The sequence below is a fragment of the Pleurodeles waltl genome, chromosome 10, assembly GCF_031143425.1.
Source record: "Pleurodeles waltl isolate 20211129_DDA chromosome 10, aPleWal1.hap1.20221129, whole genome shotgun sequence".
Lineage (NCBI taxonomy): Eukaryota > Metazoa > Chordata > Amphibia > Caudata > Salamandridae > Pleurodeles > Pleurodeles waltl.
Genome location: NC_090449.1, coordinates 891915722 through 891933578, shown reverse-complemented (window position 1 = coordinate 891933578; position 17857 = coordinate 891915722). Strand labels below are relative to the sequence as shown.

At 43.7% G+C, this 17857-nt stretch overlaps 1 protein-coding gene across 10 annotated transcripts in view; it reads right to left on the bottom strand.

The window, feature by feature from the left end:
- The window catches only part of AKAP9 (A-kinase anchoring protein 9), a 969300-nt gene that overhangs the window by 90056 nt on the left and 861387 nt on the right, over window positions 1-17857 (bottom strand). For all 10 annotated transcript variants that reach the window (XM_069211620.1, XM_069211621.1, XM_069211624.1 and 7 more), the window contains 2 exons: window positions 4466-5125; window positions 916-1130 (listed from right to left, as the gene is read on the bottom strand). In XM_069211620.1, coding sequence (XP_069067721.1) covers window positions 916-1130; window positions 4466-5125 — 875 coding nt within the window. The remainder of the gene's footprint in view (window positions 1-915; window positions 1131-4465; window positions 5126-17857) is intronic.

Genomic DNA, 17857 nt, shown 5'->3' with positions numbered 1-17857 from the left:
GTGGAGAGGATTAGGGGCCAGTGGGATATTGACAGAAACCAACTGAACACCTACATGGGATCTCTGTGCAGTCTGATGGTACATTAAGTGTGCAGGGGAGAGTGGAAGGGATGGCCAGATTTACATGGAACATTTCCAGAACGGGCTGGCAGGGGAAAGACTGCAACAGCTTACGAGTATATGGCATTTGCATGTCAGTGTACTTAGCGTTACATAATTAGTACACAATAGAAGCAAACAGGGAGGCGTGTGAAGGATGCTAGTGGGCCGGTCGCCGGCAAGACATACATGTCCTATAGATACAAAGATCTGAAAAAAAATGTCTACCTCTCAAAAGTCTACGGTTTTACATATTAATATATCTGACGTTCATCTAGTGCTCACCAAGCCCAAAAAGAAGACATACCAACCCTTGTGTGAAACTATCACACACACATTTTACTCCACAAAAAAATCAGACTCAAGGAATAGTGTTTCCTGACACATATAAAATCAGACTCAAGGTAACATGTTTTGAGTGCAGCTATACTTCACGTGGCTTTTTATCGGCTGTTTAAGTTCAATGGACTGGAAAAGAGAATGAAAAAAACAGAGGTGGACAGGCTTTTCACATTAGCCTGCCTAGCCACGTTTATATCTAAAGATCTGTAAGTTTGAGAGTATCTTGCAAGCTAGTAGTATGAATATATACTGGGGATAATAAGAGAAAATTTACATCAGGTGTGTACTGTATGCACACTGCACTCATAAACCATGGCAATTAAAGACAATAAAGATCTTTAGATTGATATATTTAATGCTCTTGAGAATTCTGCATTTTGTGCACTAACATTAAAATCAATTTCATAAGAAAACGTTTGCTGATGGTATATCATATGAAATTATGCACATCATTTAACATCTTTCCAAAGGTACCTTTTGGCAGCCTTGCTTGCAAGATGCTTTAATTTTGAGGACACTTGTTGTAATCTATGCTTGATATTTTCAACAGCTGCATCGCTGCCAGACATCACATCGCCGCCATTCATTTCTATTTGAGTGGAAAATCCAGATTCTTTCCTCTCCGATGCTTCTTCTTTCTGCTGGAGAATCCAACTTTTTGTTCTGTCACTGGAGGTGTCCCACTCAGTCTGATCACATGGGGAAATGAAAGAGAAATGTGACTATCTGTTATTCTACACAACCACCTCGGCAATCTGTGGATAATGGAGAAGCGAACAACAATCTGGCAATCAAATGAGAATTTCAATTCTGCAGGCAATTAAGTAAAGATCCCTTAAAATGATTTTGGATGCTAACCTTTCACTCAAGAGAATCAAGTCACAAAAAGTGTCCTTTGCACAACAAACACCCTGAGGCTTTTCCCACACAGCGGCTATCAGCAGAAATATGCACATAGCTGACACCCTTATTATCAGTAGCCTATGCAAATGTACATGTACCTTGAGGCCCATTCTACTAAAAAAATGCAGAATATCCAAAAAGATATTGCAAATCTGATTCTACATCTTCACCTGTGGGCACTCATTACACCAATGCTCCAAGCACTTCACTAGCTCCATGTAACCAGTTGTTCCGCCTTCAAGGTAATCTGCACCGTCCAACGGTCTTCCACAGCAAAGGCCACTTACTCTTCAAAGTTCCAAAGATATTCAGAGACCTAAACGCTCTGTTGTAAACAAGCAGGCAGGAAGAAGCATCTGAGTAGAACACTAATCTGTGCTAAAGTTACAAATTGATGGAAAAAGATATAGTTGAAGCACCCCACAGCAACTCAAATTCAGGGGGGAAAAAAAGGTAACGACCGAGGCTTGCCCTTTACCAATGATGCTGGAATAACAGACAAATGAACAAACTATTTTGCCCACAAGAAAATCCGATGACCTCAATTACAACAAAAGAACCAGAACTTACTCAGATGAAGGAATGCAAGCAAACATGAACATCTATCTCTAACTGTATTTAATTTTGCTTCTAATATAGGTGAAGTTACAAGAGAGAGGTGTGAGAAGTGCAGTGCACTGCTCAACAGCACAAACATAGGCCACAGCCAGACTCTACACTTTACCATTTAAACACAATAACCAAATAACTTATCATAAAGCTCACTAATCCTCACCATACTACCTGCCTAAGCACAGCAATATTACAGTCACCACATGTGACACCAAAGCACTCCTCAAATAAGTTGCAATGTATTTCTTACAATCAAGTACCATCTACAGTGTAGTGTTACCCTTACTGAATAAGCTTTAGTGGTTTATCAGCCCCATGAAGCACTACAGAAATGCAATTAAAACGGTGGTCTTGATTTCCTTTACTAGGACTGCATACAAATTACGATAATATGGAAAAATCCCTTGTCAGAGAGAACTAGTGAGCTGTAATACAGAAAGTGGGTTATGTGCCACTTCTACACCAGAAATCCAAAAGTAAGTATCATATTTACACATAAAAACTTGACAACAGGCATCAGATGGTGATTACGTAAACAGTGTAGTGAATCTTAGAGGGCCAATGTCAAAAGTATATTCTGTTCTTTTCTCCACATCCGTGCTGAACACAGAATTAATTCAGGCCGAATAAACAACCAAACCTTTTACTGCCATTAAACGTCCGCTTAAGCTGACTCATTTTTGGCTAACCAACTAGAATTTTCTTTCAGGAAAATGTTGACTTACCATTCAATGGCAAGTTAACTGTGTCCTCCTTCGGCAGATATGACTGAACCAGAGAAAACTGGATGAGCTGATTAACAAGTTGGTTCAGGCATATCCAAGCAGGTGGCTCAGCAAAATGCTCACCTGCACTGGCACAAAGTTATTTTTTAAGGAAATCTGGTAAAAATGGCACACATACTACCTGCCCCACCAGCAGCATCTCCACCCGATTTGCAGACACTGGGAGATAGGAGAGTTCTCATATTCCATCATCGACTCTACTGAGGTGCAGACACAACCATAATAATGGTGGTCTATATGAAAACCACTCTATGGTGACTGATCAACTCACTTGCCTGGAGGAATTACGCTGGTGAAATTCTGCCGTGCAGAGTGTGGCAGACGTTCATGAAATGGTTAAGTACTAGTGTCCACAAGAAGGTGCAGGATCCACACCCAACTCCCATCACCAAAACACGTTAGCGAGACTAAATGAATGGGCAATGACAACATACTCTCCCTCTCTGGCAGAAGCTGCTATAATGCACACAATTCAGTGTTTGAGATTTCAGCATCTGGAACTATTGGCAGATTTTCCCCCAACATGATTCCTCCCGTGGTGGCTAGCATAGCTTTAGTAATAGAATCTTAACTGACTTGGTAGAAAATTCTAAATGTGGCTTATTTTTGCTTTGCTATCAGCAATTGGCCATGGTTATAACTTTCTATATCAATTTATGCAATTAATAAACACTCCGTTTTGAGAAAAAAATGTATTAAAAAAATAATTCAGAAATCAAAGAACACCAATGGAGAAAATTAAGAGCAACCGAGAACCTGTTTTTGATGTTAAAATCTTGATTTGTTTTTTTGCTCAGACACTGTTATCTGGAAAAGAGCCATAAAAGGGGGAGTGATAATCTCAGTTGCTTAAGAGTTTTAACCTGAAAGAGACCCTGAAGCATACCATAAGTAGGCACAAGCTACTTTTTGGGATTACTTCAGTAATGCTTGAAGAAAGCATGCACAAACACAATTCAATAGAACATTTTTTCTTTAAAATGAAAGTACTTAGTTTCCTGTGTTAGCATTCAATCTACGGCCATTTCAATTAAACAAAGTCTACTTATGCAAAGACGACCAGTGTCACACATAATTGGTGTTTTGCAACTGCAAAATATATATAAAAAAATCATACAGCACCTTTTTCTGTGTGTATGTGGTTTCAATGTTTCCAATTTTGTCACATGCGGAAACCGAAGCGACAGAAGTTAAAAGACTTTTACAGGATAACCAGGTTGAGAGGAAATAGGAGCACATCTAGATGGCAAAATCTGTCTTGGTTACCCCAGTGAGGATGACCAAAGTCAAGCTGGGAGTGTTAGAATCTAGTGAACAGAGCTAAGATTTTGCAATGTTCTTGCCAAACCTGGGCTTATCAATGCATTCTTTCTAGCTTTCACACCTTACTGGTTATTGAAAATTAATATTATATGTAGAATTCTACCAGCTTTTTCCTAAGACTTTAAAAGGAAATTTTAATATATGAGGAATGTAGGAAAATACATAAAACAATACATACACAGTGGGGTGATATCGCTCCTCTCCAAAACGCACAATCTCACTGCAGAATAAAGAGCCCATCCCCAATTTGAATAGCCAAGAAGATATCTTATGCCACATAGAGTCGAAATGAACACTGCCTAAGAACTTAAAAACACTAAAACTTCACAATATGTCTAAGTCTTTAATATTTATTCAAGCTTGGTCACAGAAAGTTGCGAGAGAATTTCTATAAGACTCACCACATTAGAGAGCACATTCTCTTGTTCTGATTCACTTTGGTTTGTTTTCTTGTCATCCTTTTCTTTACTGAGCAGAACTTGGATTCTTTCTTGCAACAACCTATCTTGCTCTTGCAGCTTCTGTACCTGCTGCAATTTTTCCTCTAATTGCCACTGAAGTTCCTCTACCTTCAACTGCAATTCTTCTATCTTCTTCTGTGATGATTTGTTAGCTTCTTGTTCCATAAGCAAGGTTTTTTTACAAGAACGCCTTTCTTCTTCTAACTTTTGTCCCAATTGCAGAGTTTCCAAGTTTTGTGCTTCTTTCTCAGTGACCAGTTCTACGATGCGATTATGCTTTTCTTCCAGTTGACTTTGTAGCTCTATGATCAATGTACCATGTGAATCTTGTACACTACTGTGCTCCTTCTCACCCGCAGACTGAAGCTGGGCATATAGTTCTTTTTCTCGCTCAAGAGCACTGTTGAGCTCCACAGCTCTTACTCTCTCAGCTTCCAGGATTACCTGAGACTCTGCATTTCTGCTGCGCTCTTGAGACAACTGAGCTTCTTGTGATTCTATTTTCTGATGTAGTTCAAGAACTAAACGTTTTTCTTGTTCCAAAAGTTCACTCAATTGCAAAATTTTAACTTTATGATCTTCCAGTGCAAATGTAAGATCCTTTAAAAAACGAAAGCAAACAACATTTGGTAAATATTTTAAATAGAACAGTGTCACAACTCACAAACAAACTCACTTTGCAAATTTCGTCTTATCCTGATTTTTAGAATTAGTGGTGCCCGTTAGGCATTAACATTGAGTCACTTCCTTTTTTATGGAATTCTGTACTGGGTAACACACACACACACACGTACTGCAGTGTTGGGTTGCAATTTTCTAGTTGTTTTCCCACATCACAATCATTTTCACTCTAATAGAACTTAACTAAGTTTCACAACATATGTATAATATTTCTAAGGGAGCTTATCATCTGTGAATACTTTTATGCAGAAAAGCTAATGTTTACAAAGTTTTCTCTGTGGGATTGCCTTTTGTGGAGTTTTTCTGTTCACAAATAGCAGAGCAAAACACTTTGCCCCCTAAGGGCATGCCAACAATGTTCTTGACACTCATTTGGAAATCATTCAAACAAACTCTGCATGGCTTGCTCTTTAGAAAAACAAAATAGTACTACAAAGCATCAGCAGTGAAAAGAGCTGACGTCCCTAGTGTCATTTAAGGTACTAATTTTACTTTCTACAAGATCTGTAAGATCTCTGTGCCTTTGTTTAAAAACTGCTCACTTTAAAAAAATTAAATTAATGTTCTAAATATTATTTAACTTACATTTAGTGTCTCAGCCTTGCTTTCGAAAACCTGTTTTAAGTATGTTTAACTCTCTTACCCCTGCCCCAAATCATTTTTTTTTTTTTGGCACCTTTTGAACAATAGGGAAAACTGGCTGCCTTCCATGTTAACTGGACAGGATCCAAAAGTTTACCTAGCCAATACTGAATGTTGAGAGGTCTTACATTTAACATATGTGTAGCCTCCAAGGATGCTCTGATACCTGGTAATCCAGGACAGGGGCATATTGTATGCAGAAATGACCACCTTTTGTGCGGTGTACCCCCACAATTCTACCTTTACTGTTTTTTGATGGCTGTAGAGCTCTGTGCACTTTACCCATGCTAACCAGAGGTAAAGTGGATGTGCTCCTTCTTTCAACAAGCTGAAATTGGTACACTTCTAAATGGACATATAATCATATTAGCATATGGTAAAAATGTACCCAGGGCCTGTAAGTTAAAAGTCCCTAGTGGACTGCAACACCTATTGTGCCATCCAATACACTGACAGTATAAAACGTGTAGAAATTTGAAGTAAACATGTCCTTGCAGTGACTAGCCCCTAAAAGCTATTTTTCACAGTGGCAGGTCTAGTTGTCCTATGTAGAAACAAAGCGCACAGATTAAAAATCCCAATATGTATCTCAGGAATGGGACAAGCTAGAAAAATAATTAAAGAACTATTTTTATTAGATATTAAACATCACATTTATTGGCAAAGTTGAATTTGTAATAAATATTAATGGAAATAACTTTTAGAAAGTTACCTTTTCACCACTTGAGGTTCCAGAGGCTAAATTTGCATGTGCTCTCCCACTTCTCCCTGCCATTAATTGGCATTTGAAAAGGTATGAAAAAGATGTGAAGTGCCCCCCAGAAGCAAATAAGAGGCAGCCCTTAATGGGCAGAGATAACTCCTCTGTACCAGACAGAATAGGCAAAGGGGGTGGGGGGTGGGGTGGTGGTGATGGCTGTGAGCATCCTTTTTGACATAGGTCAAATACTGCTTGAATATCAAATCATGCTTCACAGGTCTACTAGGTGTTTACATATAACACTAGGTGCACTTGAAAGGAAGAGAAACAGGATGCCAAATCAATTCTTGTGTAACTACTATCCGATTGCTGGAAATCCCTGGTTTATTTTACAAGACCTCTGTATCTGGAATTATTTGGGCTACCATTGCTAGTTCAAATTCGATTTTGGTGTTAAATGTGGGAGGAGACTATGATTACCATAGTACACTGCCCACACCCTCCCAGCTTAAGGCCCAAGTTTAGTGTGGCCAAGGACTTTCGCCATCATGAAAATGCCCAAACCGGATAGGGTTGGCCCCAGGAACTTTTACCCCATAGGTTAGGAAATGCCCAGGATCCTTTCTGACACACTAGTTAGTGCCAGACATAAATCTGGTATCTTTAGGCACCCCCTTCAAAACACCCAATTACCTGAGGAAAAACAGAAGAGGACTGGACCCGTTGTCTGTGACCTGGGAGCAGCCCTTAACAATTAGACTTGCTCTCGCTTCTATCCAGGACAAAGAAGTGGACTCCAGAGGTCAGCTGGCAGACCTCCTGTGTGACTACAGAAACACAAGCTACAAGAGGCCTTTTCCTGAAACTGCCCGGCTGACTATTGGCAATTAGACCTGTTGTTTGTCCTCTGCTAGACACTCCGAGTCTCTAAGTGCCTCCCCAGTGGTCCTGGGGGGCTTTAGAAGTGTACTCTTTTGGTGGATTGGGAATTAATCAACTAAAGTTAGGAGATAAAATATTTGACCAGGACAAACCTTTGTGGTGCATCCAACTTGTGCCTCACCAGTCAGCATAAAACTGTAGCTAGGTTCTAGTCTGCCTTGCCTACTATCACAGGCACATTTATGCTTATTGCCGATATGTCTACTTAAAACATTAAAAATCCATATCTCCAGTTCCCTTCATTGGATTTGTGTCATTTTGATTTTTACCCTAGATTTCTAATTTAGTTTCTTTTTTTTTTACTGTTTTGCATTTTGACATTATTAATAGATTGGCACTACACAAATACTTTACAAATTGCCCTAAGTTAAACCTGTCTGCTCTGTGCCACAGCTAAAAGGGGGTTCAGCTTAAGTTAATTTAGTGACTTTGGTGGTTCAACCCATACATGGGTTGTGATTACTCCTGGAGGTGGGTAGTCACCCACCCCTAATAATAATCTTATTTCTTAACCAGTAGTAAACGCGTGAGGCAAAAATACAGGCTCAAAACCATAGGTGAAAATATAAAATGTGAAAATGATGGTTACCGTTGCCAATCAAACCTGGGGCTGGGCTGGAAAAACAGGAAATTTGAGACCATGCATGAAGTAGAACCACACATGTGAAGTCTAGAAGGAACAATGGGTGTCCCCGCGGTTCCGGGGCTGATATCCAATTGTTCTGGGGATCCCCTGTGGGCCAGAAATAAAGAGTTTGGCAACAAACTAGACATATGATTCCCTCAATCACCTTATCACCCCCTCCTACACTTGTGACAGATTTTCTAAGGCTCAGGTTACTTCATACGGAGCAATTGTATGTGTGGGGTGGTGAAGAAATAGCCATTCATTGATTATTCTACGATCTTGCTTTTACTTATGTGGGATACTTTTCCTCTGTTTCTGCTGCTATCCTGCAGTGCCCAGGGACTGACTGTTCCTTTTACACAGTACTACACCTCCTACAACTGATCTCACATACTGCTTTGGTGAAGGGACTTTTTTGGTGAGGGTCCTCAATCATGTGCTGTATGCCACGTTCCAGGATGCCCTCAATGGTAAAGGCATCATTAGGCTGCAGTGCTCAGTGCATTATGGAAAAGGTCCCTTTTCCTTGTAGGACCCGTTTCCTTCACACCACTACCCAATCCTTGTTGGGATTCTAGCCTGACTATCTGTGCACTACACAGACAATGTGATCTATGGCAGTAATAGAAGCGATGTTTCTGCCTATGTAATGGACTGACTAGAAATTAGAACTGGTAAGAACAGAACTAGTGTCTTTTACTAGCACTGCCTTTGTATTTGTTACAACGAGGGTCCTGGGGGAAAGGCTCCCTCTGGTGCACTTTCTAGGTCTGGTCCCCGGAGGGATAGTTAAATAAGGCAATACCTTGCTGTTTTCATTTCTGCTTCCATACCTCAACTTTGCTCATACTAGCCTCTGTGGCAACTTTTAATCCCCCAGGTCAAGTTGTGTTTCAGTTACCAGGCTTCACTCTGTAGTCCACTATGGCAGTATCTGCATCAAGCAGGTAGAGGGATAGGGTATTTCAGAACCCCTGTGCAAGGCTGTTATTGCATAATCTTGTTCCACCACAGTTTCACAAACATTCTCTGTCATGTATGGCACCAGGGCCAACACGGATAAGGCCTCAGGGCTTTTACAAAAGCCCAACAGTCTCTGTCAGTACTATGTATCTTTCAAATCCTATGCCAAGCTCTTTGCAACCTGCTGTTCTGTCCATCACGTACAGTGGCAAGACAGCTTAATGTTGGATTCCTTTATGTAGCCTGCCTTGAGATTGACCAATGCACTCTTTTTCACTGCCACTAATTATCCATACCCACCAAAAAAAAACTGATTTGCCTGTAACATTCTCAACCTATGTGAGCCTAAACATTATTCACCCTTATATATAATTATATGAACAATATATATATATAAATATGAACATATGTACAGAATATATACAAGTCCTCAAAACCAAGAGGAGAACACTCAAGAACTACTTGGTTAGACCAGACAGGCAACGGGGAGGCGGTTGGGACCGTGAGGAATCCACAGGTAGCTAATGTATCCACCAGAAAAGTCGTTACCGAAGGTAAGTAACTCATTCTTCTGATGGATACAACTACCTGTGGATTCCTCACCTATTGAATAGAGTCCCAAAGCAGTACCGCACTCAGTGGAAGGTGCCTGAATGGTCAAACCAAGAAATCTTGCAGCACCGACCGTGCAAAATAGCCATCCCTTCTGACCTCAGAGTCCAAGCAGTAATGCTTCACAAAAGTATGAAGGGATGACCAAGTTGCGGCCTTGCAGATGTCGACCACAGGAACACCCCTAGCCAAGGCCGAAGAGGCCGACTTAGCTCTGGTGGAATGAGCTCTTATACCATCAGGGGGTTCCTTCTTTGCTAAAGAGTAACACATTTTAATGCAAAGAACAACCCACCTGGAGAGTGTTCTCTTGTGGACTGCCTTTCCTCTCCTCTTTCCCACGTATCCGATGAAAAGCTGATCCTCCAGCCTGAAATCCTTTGTTCTGTCTATATAAAAGCTTAGCGCCCTCTTTGGGTCCAAGCGGTGGAGTCTCTCTTCTTCCTTTGAAGGATGAGGCGGAGGATAAAACGTGGATAGAGTAATTGTCTGGGCCAAATTAAAGGGTGAAACAACCTTCGGAAGGAAAGCAGCCTTGGTCCTCAACACCACCTTATCCCCATAAAAAGATGTTTAAGGGGGTTTTACAGATAGAGCCTGCAACTCACTCACTCTCCTTGCAGAGGTAATTGCAACCAGGAAAACCGTTTTAAGAACCAATAATCTTATGGGGCAAGAATGCATAGGCTCAAAAGGGGACCCCATTAGGAAAGTTAAAACCAAGGTCAAATCCCATTGAGGCCTAACAAAAGGAGATGGAGGGAATTTATTTATAAGGCCCTTCAAGAATCTAAGCACTATTGGAGATTTAAACAAAGAAGGCTGGTCTGGAAGACAAATAAAGGCTGACAAGACAGACAAGTAACCCTTAACAGTAGCTACTGCACAACCCCTCTGTGCTAAAGACAAAGCAAAAGATAAGACATCTGACAAATGAGCACGTAAGGGATCAATCTGCCTCTCTCCACACCAAACCACAAATTTAGACCACCTATTAGCGTAGATAGATTTAGTGGAGTGTCGCTTGGCTGCTAAGATAACATCCACTACATCAGGCGGGAGAGAAAAGGAACTCAGGTTGCCCCGTTCAATCTCCAGGCATGAAGGTGCAGGCTCTGGAGGTGGGGGTGTAAAACCTGCCCCTGCGACTGCGAGAGGAGATCTGCCCTGAGAGGGAGACGGAGCGGAGGGCACAGTGAGAGTTGGAGAAGGTCCGAGTACCACACCCTCCTTGGCCAATCCAGAGCTATTAAGATGACTTGGGCCCGGTCTTGGCGAATTTTCCTCAACACTCGAGGAATCAAGGGTATGGGAGGAAACGCGTAAAGCAACTGGTCGCACCAGGTTATCTGAAACGCATCCCCCAAAGCTCCTTGTACCGGATACTGGAGGCTGCAGAATAACGGGCAATGCGAGTTCTCCCGGGTGGGAAACAGATCTATCCGAGGAAACCCCACATCTGGAAGATTAGCTGGACTTGATCTGGATGGAGACGCCACTCGTGATCGGCCGAGAAATGTCGACTGAGACTGTCCGCACGTACGTTCAAGACTCCGGCCAGATGATTTGCTACCAAGCAAATCTGATGGTCCTTTGCCCAGGACCATAGCCGAAGAGCTTCTCTGCAGAGAAGGTACGACCCTACCCCTCCTTGTTTGTTTACATACCACATCGCGGTAGTGTTGTCCGTCAGGACCTGAACCGACTGCGAAGGGATGGGAGGAAGGCCTTGGGAGCCAGACGTACAGCCTGTAACTCCAACAGATTGATATGAAACACCTGTTCCACTGGAGACCAAAGCCCCTTGATCTCCAGGTCCCTCAGATGAGCTCCCCACCCTAGTGTGGAAGCATCCGTTATTACTGTGGCCACAGGCGGAGCTTGCGAAAACGGCCTTCCTCGGGAAAGATTGCCGTCCGCAATCCACCATTTCAAATCCATGGCAGCATCTCTGGAGATTCTCACCGAGCCTTCGAGATCCCCTTTGTGTTGAGACCACTGCCTTCGGAGGCACCACTGAAGAGCCCTCATGTGCCAGCAAGCATGCGTGACCAACAGTATGCAAGAAGCAAACAGACCCAGCAGACGTAGGACCTTGAAGACTGGAATGACCACTCCACTTTGAAACATTGGAACCAACGCCTGAATGTCCTGAACCCGCTGAGGCGGAGGAAAGGCTTGATTCAATGTTGTATCCAGTACTGCACCTATGAACAGGAGGCACTGAGAGGGCTCTAGGTGAGATTTGGGCACGTTCACCGAAAAGCCCAGGTCGAACAACAACTGGGTTGTCGACTGCAGGTGATGCAACACGAGCTCCGGAGACCTGGCTTTGATTAACCAGTCGTCTAGATAAAGAAATACTGCTATCCCCTTACTTCGGAGCTCTGCCGCAACCACCGACATCACCTTCGTGAAGACTCGAGGTGCTGAAGTAAGACCAAACGGGAAGACCGCAAACTGATAGTGCTGCGACTCCACCACAAAACGGAGATACTTCCTGTGCGACTTGAGTATAGGGATATGAAAGTAAGCATCCTGCGACAGACACCATCCAATCTCCATTGTTCAGCGCCAAAAGCACCTGAGCTAGGGTTAGCATCTTTAACTTTTCCTGTTTGAGGAACCAATTCAAGATCCTTAGGTCCAGGATTGGTCTCAACCGACCATCCTTCTTTGGAATCAGGAAGTACCTTGAATAACAACCTTGACCCCTTTCCTGCTCTGGGACCAACTCCACCGCGCCCTTTGAAAGGAGGACTTGAACCTCCTGTTCTAACAACAGGAGGTGCTCTTCTGAACAATAAGATGGGCGGGAAGGGGGGCGGAAACTCCCGAAAGGGAAGGGTATAGCCGTTTCTCACGATGCTGGTAACCCAGGAGTCTGAAGTTATGACCTCCCACTTGTGGAGAAAACTCAGTAACCTCCCCCCTACAAGAGTGGAGTGAGTGGGAATTGGTGGAAGCCTTAGGCTGCTTCCCCTGCTGCACCCCTCCAGAGGAAGAGGAAGAGGCAGAGTGCTGCTGAGTGGCTCCCCTGGTACGGACCCTACCCCTCCCTCTGAAAGATCTATAGGAGAGAGCAGAGGTAGGTTGCTGGAATTTCCCTCGAAAGGAGGAGGAGGAGGAACCACGACCAAATCCTCGAAACCTCCTAAAAAATCTGGAGGAAGTAGAAGAAGTGGTTTGCAAGCCCAGCGACTTGGCCGTGGCCCTGCTCTCTTTGAACCTTTCTAAGGCCGAATCCGCCTTGGCAACAAAGAGCTTGTCCCCATCAAAAGGAAGATCCAGTAGGGTCGACTGCACATCCGAGGAAAATCCTGAGTTACGAAGCCAAGCCTGCCTCCTCGTAACTACAGCAGTGCCCATTGCCCTAGCAACCGAGTCAGTTGTATCCAACCCAGATTGGATAACCTGAGTTGCAGCTGCCTGAGCGTCCGATACCAGGCTTAATAGTCCCTGAGGAACCTCTGTATGCGTTGATGCAATCTCGTCCATCAGGGCATAAATGTACCTTCCTAAAATACATGTAGCATTGGTGGACTTAAATGCCATGCTACATGAAGAGAACACCTTTTTGGATGCCATGTCCATCTTCTTGGAGTCTCTATCCGAGGGCACAGCTGGAAAAGACCAAGGAGCAGACCTTGCCGAGCAGGAAGCCTGGACCACCAAGCTTTCAGGTGTTGGATGCCTGGTAAGAAAACCTGGGTCAGCCGGTGCAACCCGATACCTCCTAGCCACAGATCTATTGACAGCTGAAGAAGACACCGGCTTCTTCCAGACTTCCATTATAGGGTCCAGTAGCGCTACATTGAATGGCAAAAGTGGTTCTGCCAATGTAGAGGCAGGGTGCAACACCTCTGTCAACAAAGTCTGCTTGGCTTCAGTCACCGGCAAAGGGAGATCCAGGAAACCAGCCGCCTTCCTGATAACAGAATGAAAAGTGTCCGCCTCTTCTGTGTACTCCCCAGGAGATGACAAGTCCCACTCGGGAGACGTATCTAGGCCACTAGCAGTGTCCAGTCCATGGAGACCCTCACGAGAGTCCTCAATCTCTCCTTCCTCCAGGTTTTGTCTCTGGTACTCCTGCTCTTCAAGGAGGCGGAGAGCAAGCCTCCTCGAGTGCAGCCTCTCCTCTATTCTCGGCGTCGACATGGTATCAACGGACATCGAAGAACGACGCCGATCCTCGGATCCGTCCGACGCCGGGTCTACAGGCCCCGTAGGCCTCTTTGGCGCCGAACGAGGAACCGGATGGAGTGAAGACTGCCTCGGAGTCGTAGGTCTAGACGGCGTCACTGGCTGAAACACCAAAGCCGCCGGAGCCGAAGCTGTCGGAGCTGAAGTCTCAGGAGCCACCGGAGCCGATACCGGCGCCAAGCCCACGTTCCCCAGGGGGAGAAAGGGCATAAAGGGTGCTGGTCGAAGCGGAGCCGGAGCACCCATGTTGAAGGCCAAAGGGCCCGAAAGACCAGCCGGTCCACCACCTGGAGCCATCTGTTGGAAGATGGAAAACATTGCATTTAAAAATGCGGTACTATCAGCTCCAGGGGCCGGGAAAGCTGGGTACTGGGGTGCCTGGTTCGAAGGCGACACCGACGCCGGTCTCGACGTCTGCAAAGACGGAGAAAACATCTGAGGCTGCGGAACCTCAAACACTGAAGGTGGTTGGCCCGATGACACGGGCGAAGTCGGTGAAGCTGGAGAAGGCAACGGCGTAGACGGCTGGGGAGTGACAGTGGGACTGACTTCCCAAGTCTTCCGACGTCGAGTTGATGGTGACCTCGACCGAGACCTCTCCCTACTTGACCGGCACCGTGATTCTCGATGATGCCGGGAGTCCCGATGACGCCGATGAGACTTCGGTGACGAGGATTTTCGATGATGTCTCTTTTCCTTCATTTTCGACTTCGCCAGAAAAAGCTTGGCCTCGCGCTCTTTCAGGGCCTTAGGATTCATATGCTGACAAGAATCGCACTTGTCAACATCATGATCGGAACTAAGACACCACAAGCAGTCAGAATGTGGGTCCGTTACCGACATTTTGCCCCCACACTCACTGCAGGGCTTGAATCCTGACTTTCTCTGCGACACTGTAATCTCAAAGAATAAATATATCCAAAAAACACACTGTAACTGTCGAACAGCAACAGTAGCTCCCTCGAAGATAACCGTTTCGAATGGCACGGAAAAAAGGGAATGGACGTCGGCGAGGACCTCTTATTGCCCGTATGACGTCAGACGGCGTCGCGTGGGCAACTGTGACGTCCTCGTCGACGTGCAGAAGCTAGGAAGAAGATTTCAGCCGAGTGCTGGCGCAATGGGGGGTATTCAATAGGTGAGGAATCCACAGGTAGTTGTAGCCATCAGAAACACAACACAAGCACACTTTCAGTGTAAAGTAGAGTAGCAGCTGTGCTCAAGCTGATTTACCACAATTTGCCATCTTAGAGCACATCTCCCCATTTTCCATTCAACAATTTCCACCACACAGCCCAATTCACCCTTCTCAATTAGAGAACAACAGACAGAATCTTGGCACCCTCATGCAAAGAAAGAATATCACCCATATAGCAGGCTATGTTAGTGAGGTGAGAGAAGTCCTCCTTAACTTCAGCAAGTTTTGGAAAGCGACCCAAGGATGTAGGGTATGCAAAGACAAGGTAATTAACGTAATGAGAATCTCAAATATTTCCTTTCTGTTAAAATAAACAAATACAAAGCCAACTTGTACAAGAGCAAAGTTACACAGGGGGAATTGTTATTATTGTGGTCCTACCCCCACATTATCTTCCTAACTTAAGGGCAAGGTCCTGGGGGTTCACGTAACAGCAGAAATTTACATGACCATACTCTCTCAGACAAAGTGAAAAAGGTTTGTTCACACTAAAAATTCACAAAACAAGGAACCACTTTATGCAATTTAACTAAGGCATGCCATGACGACTACACGCTTAGTGCACAGGTTCTGGACCTTGTATTATCAGGGATGTGCTGAGGGCTCTGAACACATGCTAGATTAGTGGGATACCAAAGCCAAATATTCAGGATACCAGACTCACTTGCAGTCAGGCACTTCGGGTAAGGGTAAAAGTCCATTTAACATGCAGGGAGCATTACTGTCACAACAGATGGTGAGTCAAAAGCAAAGATGGTTAAATAGCTCCTGTACATACATCAATTAAAAACGCAATACAATTAAAAAATAGGTTCTGAAAAAATAAAACTAGGGTGAACATTTTTCCAGAGAAGAAAAAACAAAAACTGGTCATGGCCACAAATATTACAAGAAAATAAGTTACTTACCTGTAACTGTAGTTCTCCAATTTTTTAATCTTTCATAGATTCACATGCTTGAATCATTCCCTGTCATCAAGATGGGAGTCCTCTAATTACAATAGCAATGTAATGTAAAACATAATGTGTCAAGGCCCTTTTATAAGCTATGTCTATTTACAAAAGAGACCAAAGATAGAGCTCAGCCAATCAGGCTGTATCTCTCTTTAGAACTTTCCTGCGAGAATCTCTATTCCCTCAGATTTTCTTAAACCAAGTGCTGGAGGACCAGTGAAAAAAGAAGGAATAAAATATATATGGATGACGGTGAGCTTCTCAGGGGAGGAGAGAGGGTCGCATGTGAATCTATGAAAGATTCCAATACTGAAGAACTACAGTTACAGGTAACTTATTTTCTTACTCCAGTATTGGAACTTTCATATGCTCGAAGTAGAAAGCAGTAGTGCAGCACATTGAATGTTTAATATTCATATGATAATCAACAAAATCCAATGATAAGATTGTGCAACAAAACCTTAGATGATAGTCATTAATAATCATATACTAACATACAATATTAAAAACAGTGCACTGTTAAAGGAAGAATATTAGTATGAAATGTGCGGAACACATACTGGAATGGAGGGCAAGAGAGAATACAATAGCTCACTGTTACTGGGACAGATGTCTTAGCACTGCTTGTCCTACTGCCACATCACCTTGCAGTGTAGTCTCCAAGCAGTAATGCTTTGTAAAAGTGTGGGTGCTCTTCCAGGTGGCCATTCTGCAAATGTCCTGGATGGGCACATCAGTAAATAGCGCAGTGGACGCTGATACGGCTCTTGTCGAATGGGCATGTGCCAGTCTGTGCAGAGGCTTTCCTGCAGCTCTATGGAAGTAATTGATTGCACTAGATATCCACCTAGCAAACTCTTGCTTGTAGAATAGTTGCCCTCTCCTAGGTGCGCTGAACACCACAAATAGTTGACTGGATCTTCTAAAGTCTTTGGTTTTATCCAGATAAAATTTGAGACGTATTTTGATGTTTAAGGAATGAATGGCCTATTCCTCCAGTGTGGAAGAATTTGGAAAGTATGACTTTAGGACTACTGGCTGATTAATGTGGAAATCCGAAGGGACTTTGGGTCTGAACTCTGGATTTGTTCGTAGTATTACCCTATCTTCCTTAAACTTCAAGAAAGGATTGTGTATAGTGAAGGCTTGGATTTCACTAGTCCTCTTAACTGAGGTAAGGGCAAGAAGAAGCGCAACCTTCCATGATAGGAATTTCAAGTCCGCCCAGTGTATAGGTTCAAATGGATGCGTCATCAATTATGACAAAACTATGTTGAGCTGCCAAGAAGGCGGTCTGGATGGCAGGAAAGTCCAGATAAGCACTCGGAGGAACTGTTTGACAATCCTAATCGGCCACAAGGATGGTGAGCTCCCTGATTGTCTGTAACAGGATATTGCAGCCAGGTAAACTTTAATTGAAGCATGAGCCGAACCAATTCTCGCAAAATGGAGCAGATAAGGAAGAATGTGTTCCAGTGATGATGAGAACGGATGCACTTGAGCTTTTTTTCACCAGTCTTTTACATTTAAGTCCGTAAGTCTTGTTTGTACTATCCGCTGAGGCTCTGGCAAGAATGACTCTACAGTCCGGAACGATGTCTAAGTGTGCAAATTAATTGTGTTCAGGAGCCAGGCTGTCAAATAAAGTGATGCTGGATGCGGGTGCAGAACTTTGATCATTGTTCACAAGCATGGCGCTATTGATAGAGGAACGCTTGGACTCTCTAATAGGAGAAGTAGCTCTGTATACCAGTGCTGGTGAGGCCATGCAGGAGCTATCAGAAGTATTTTGCAGTGATCGGTCTTTATC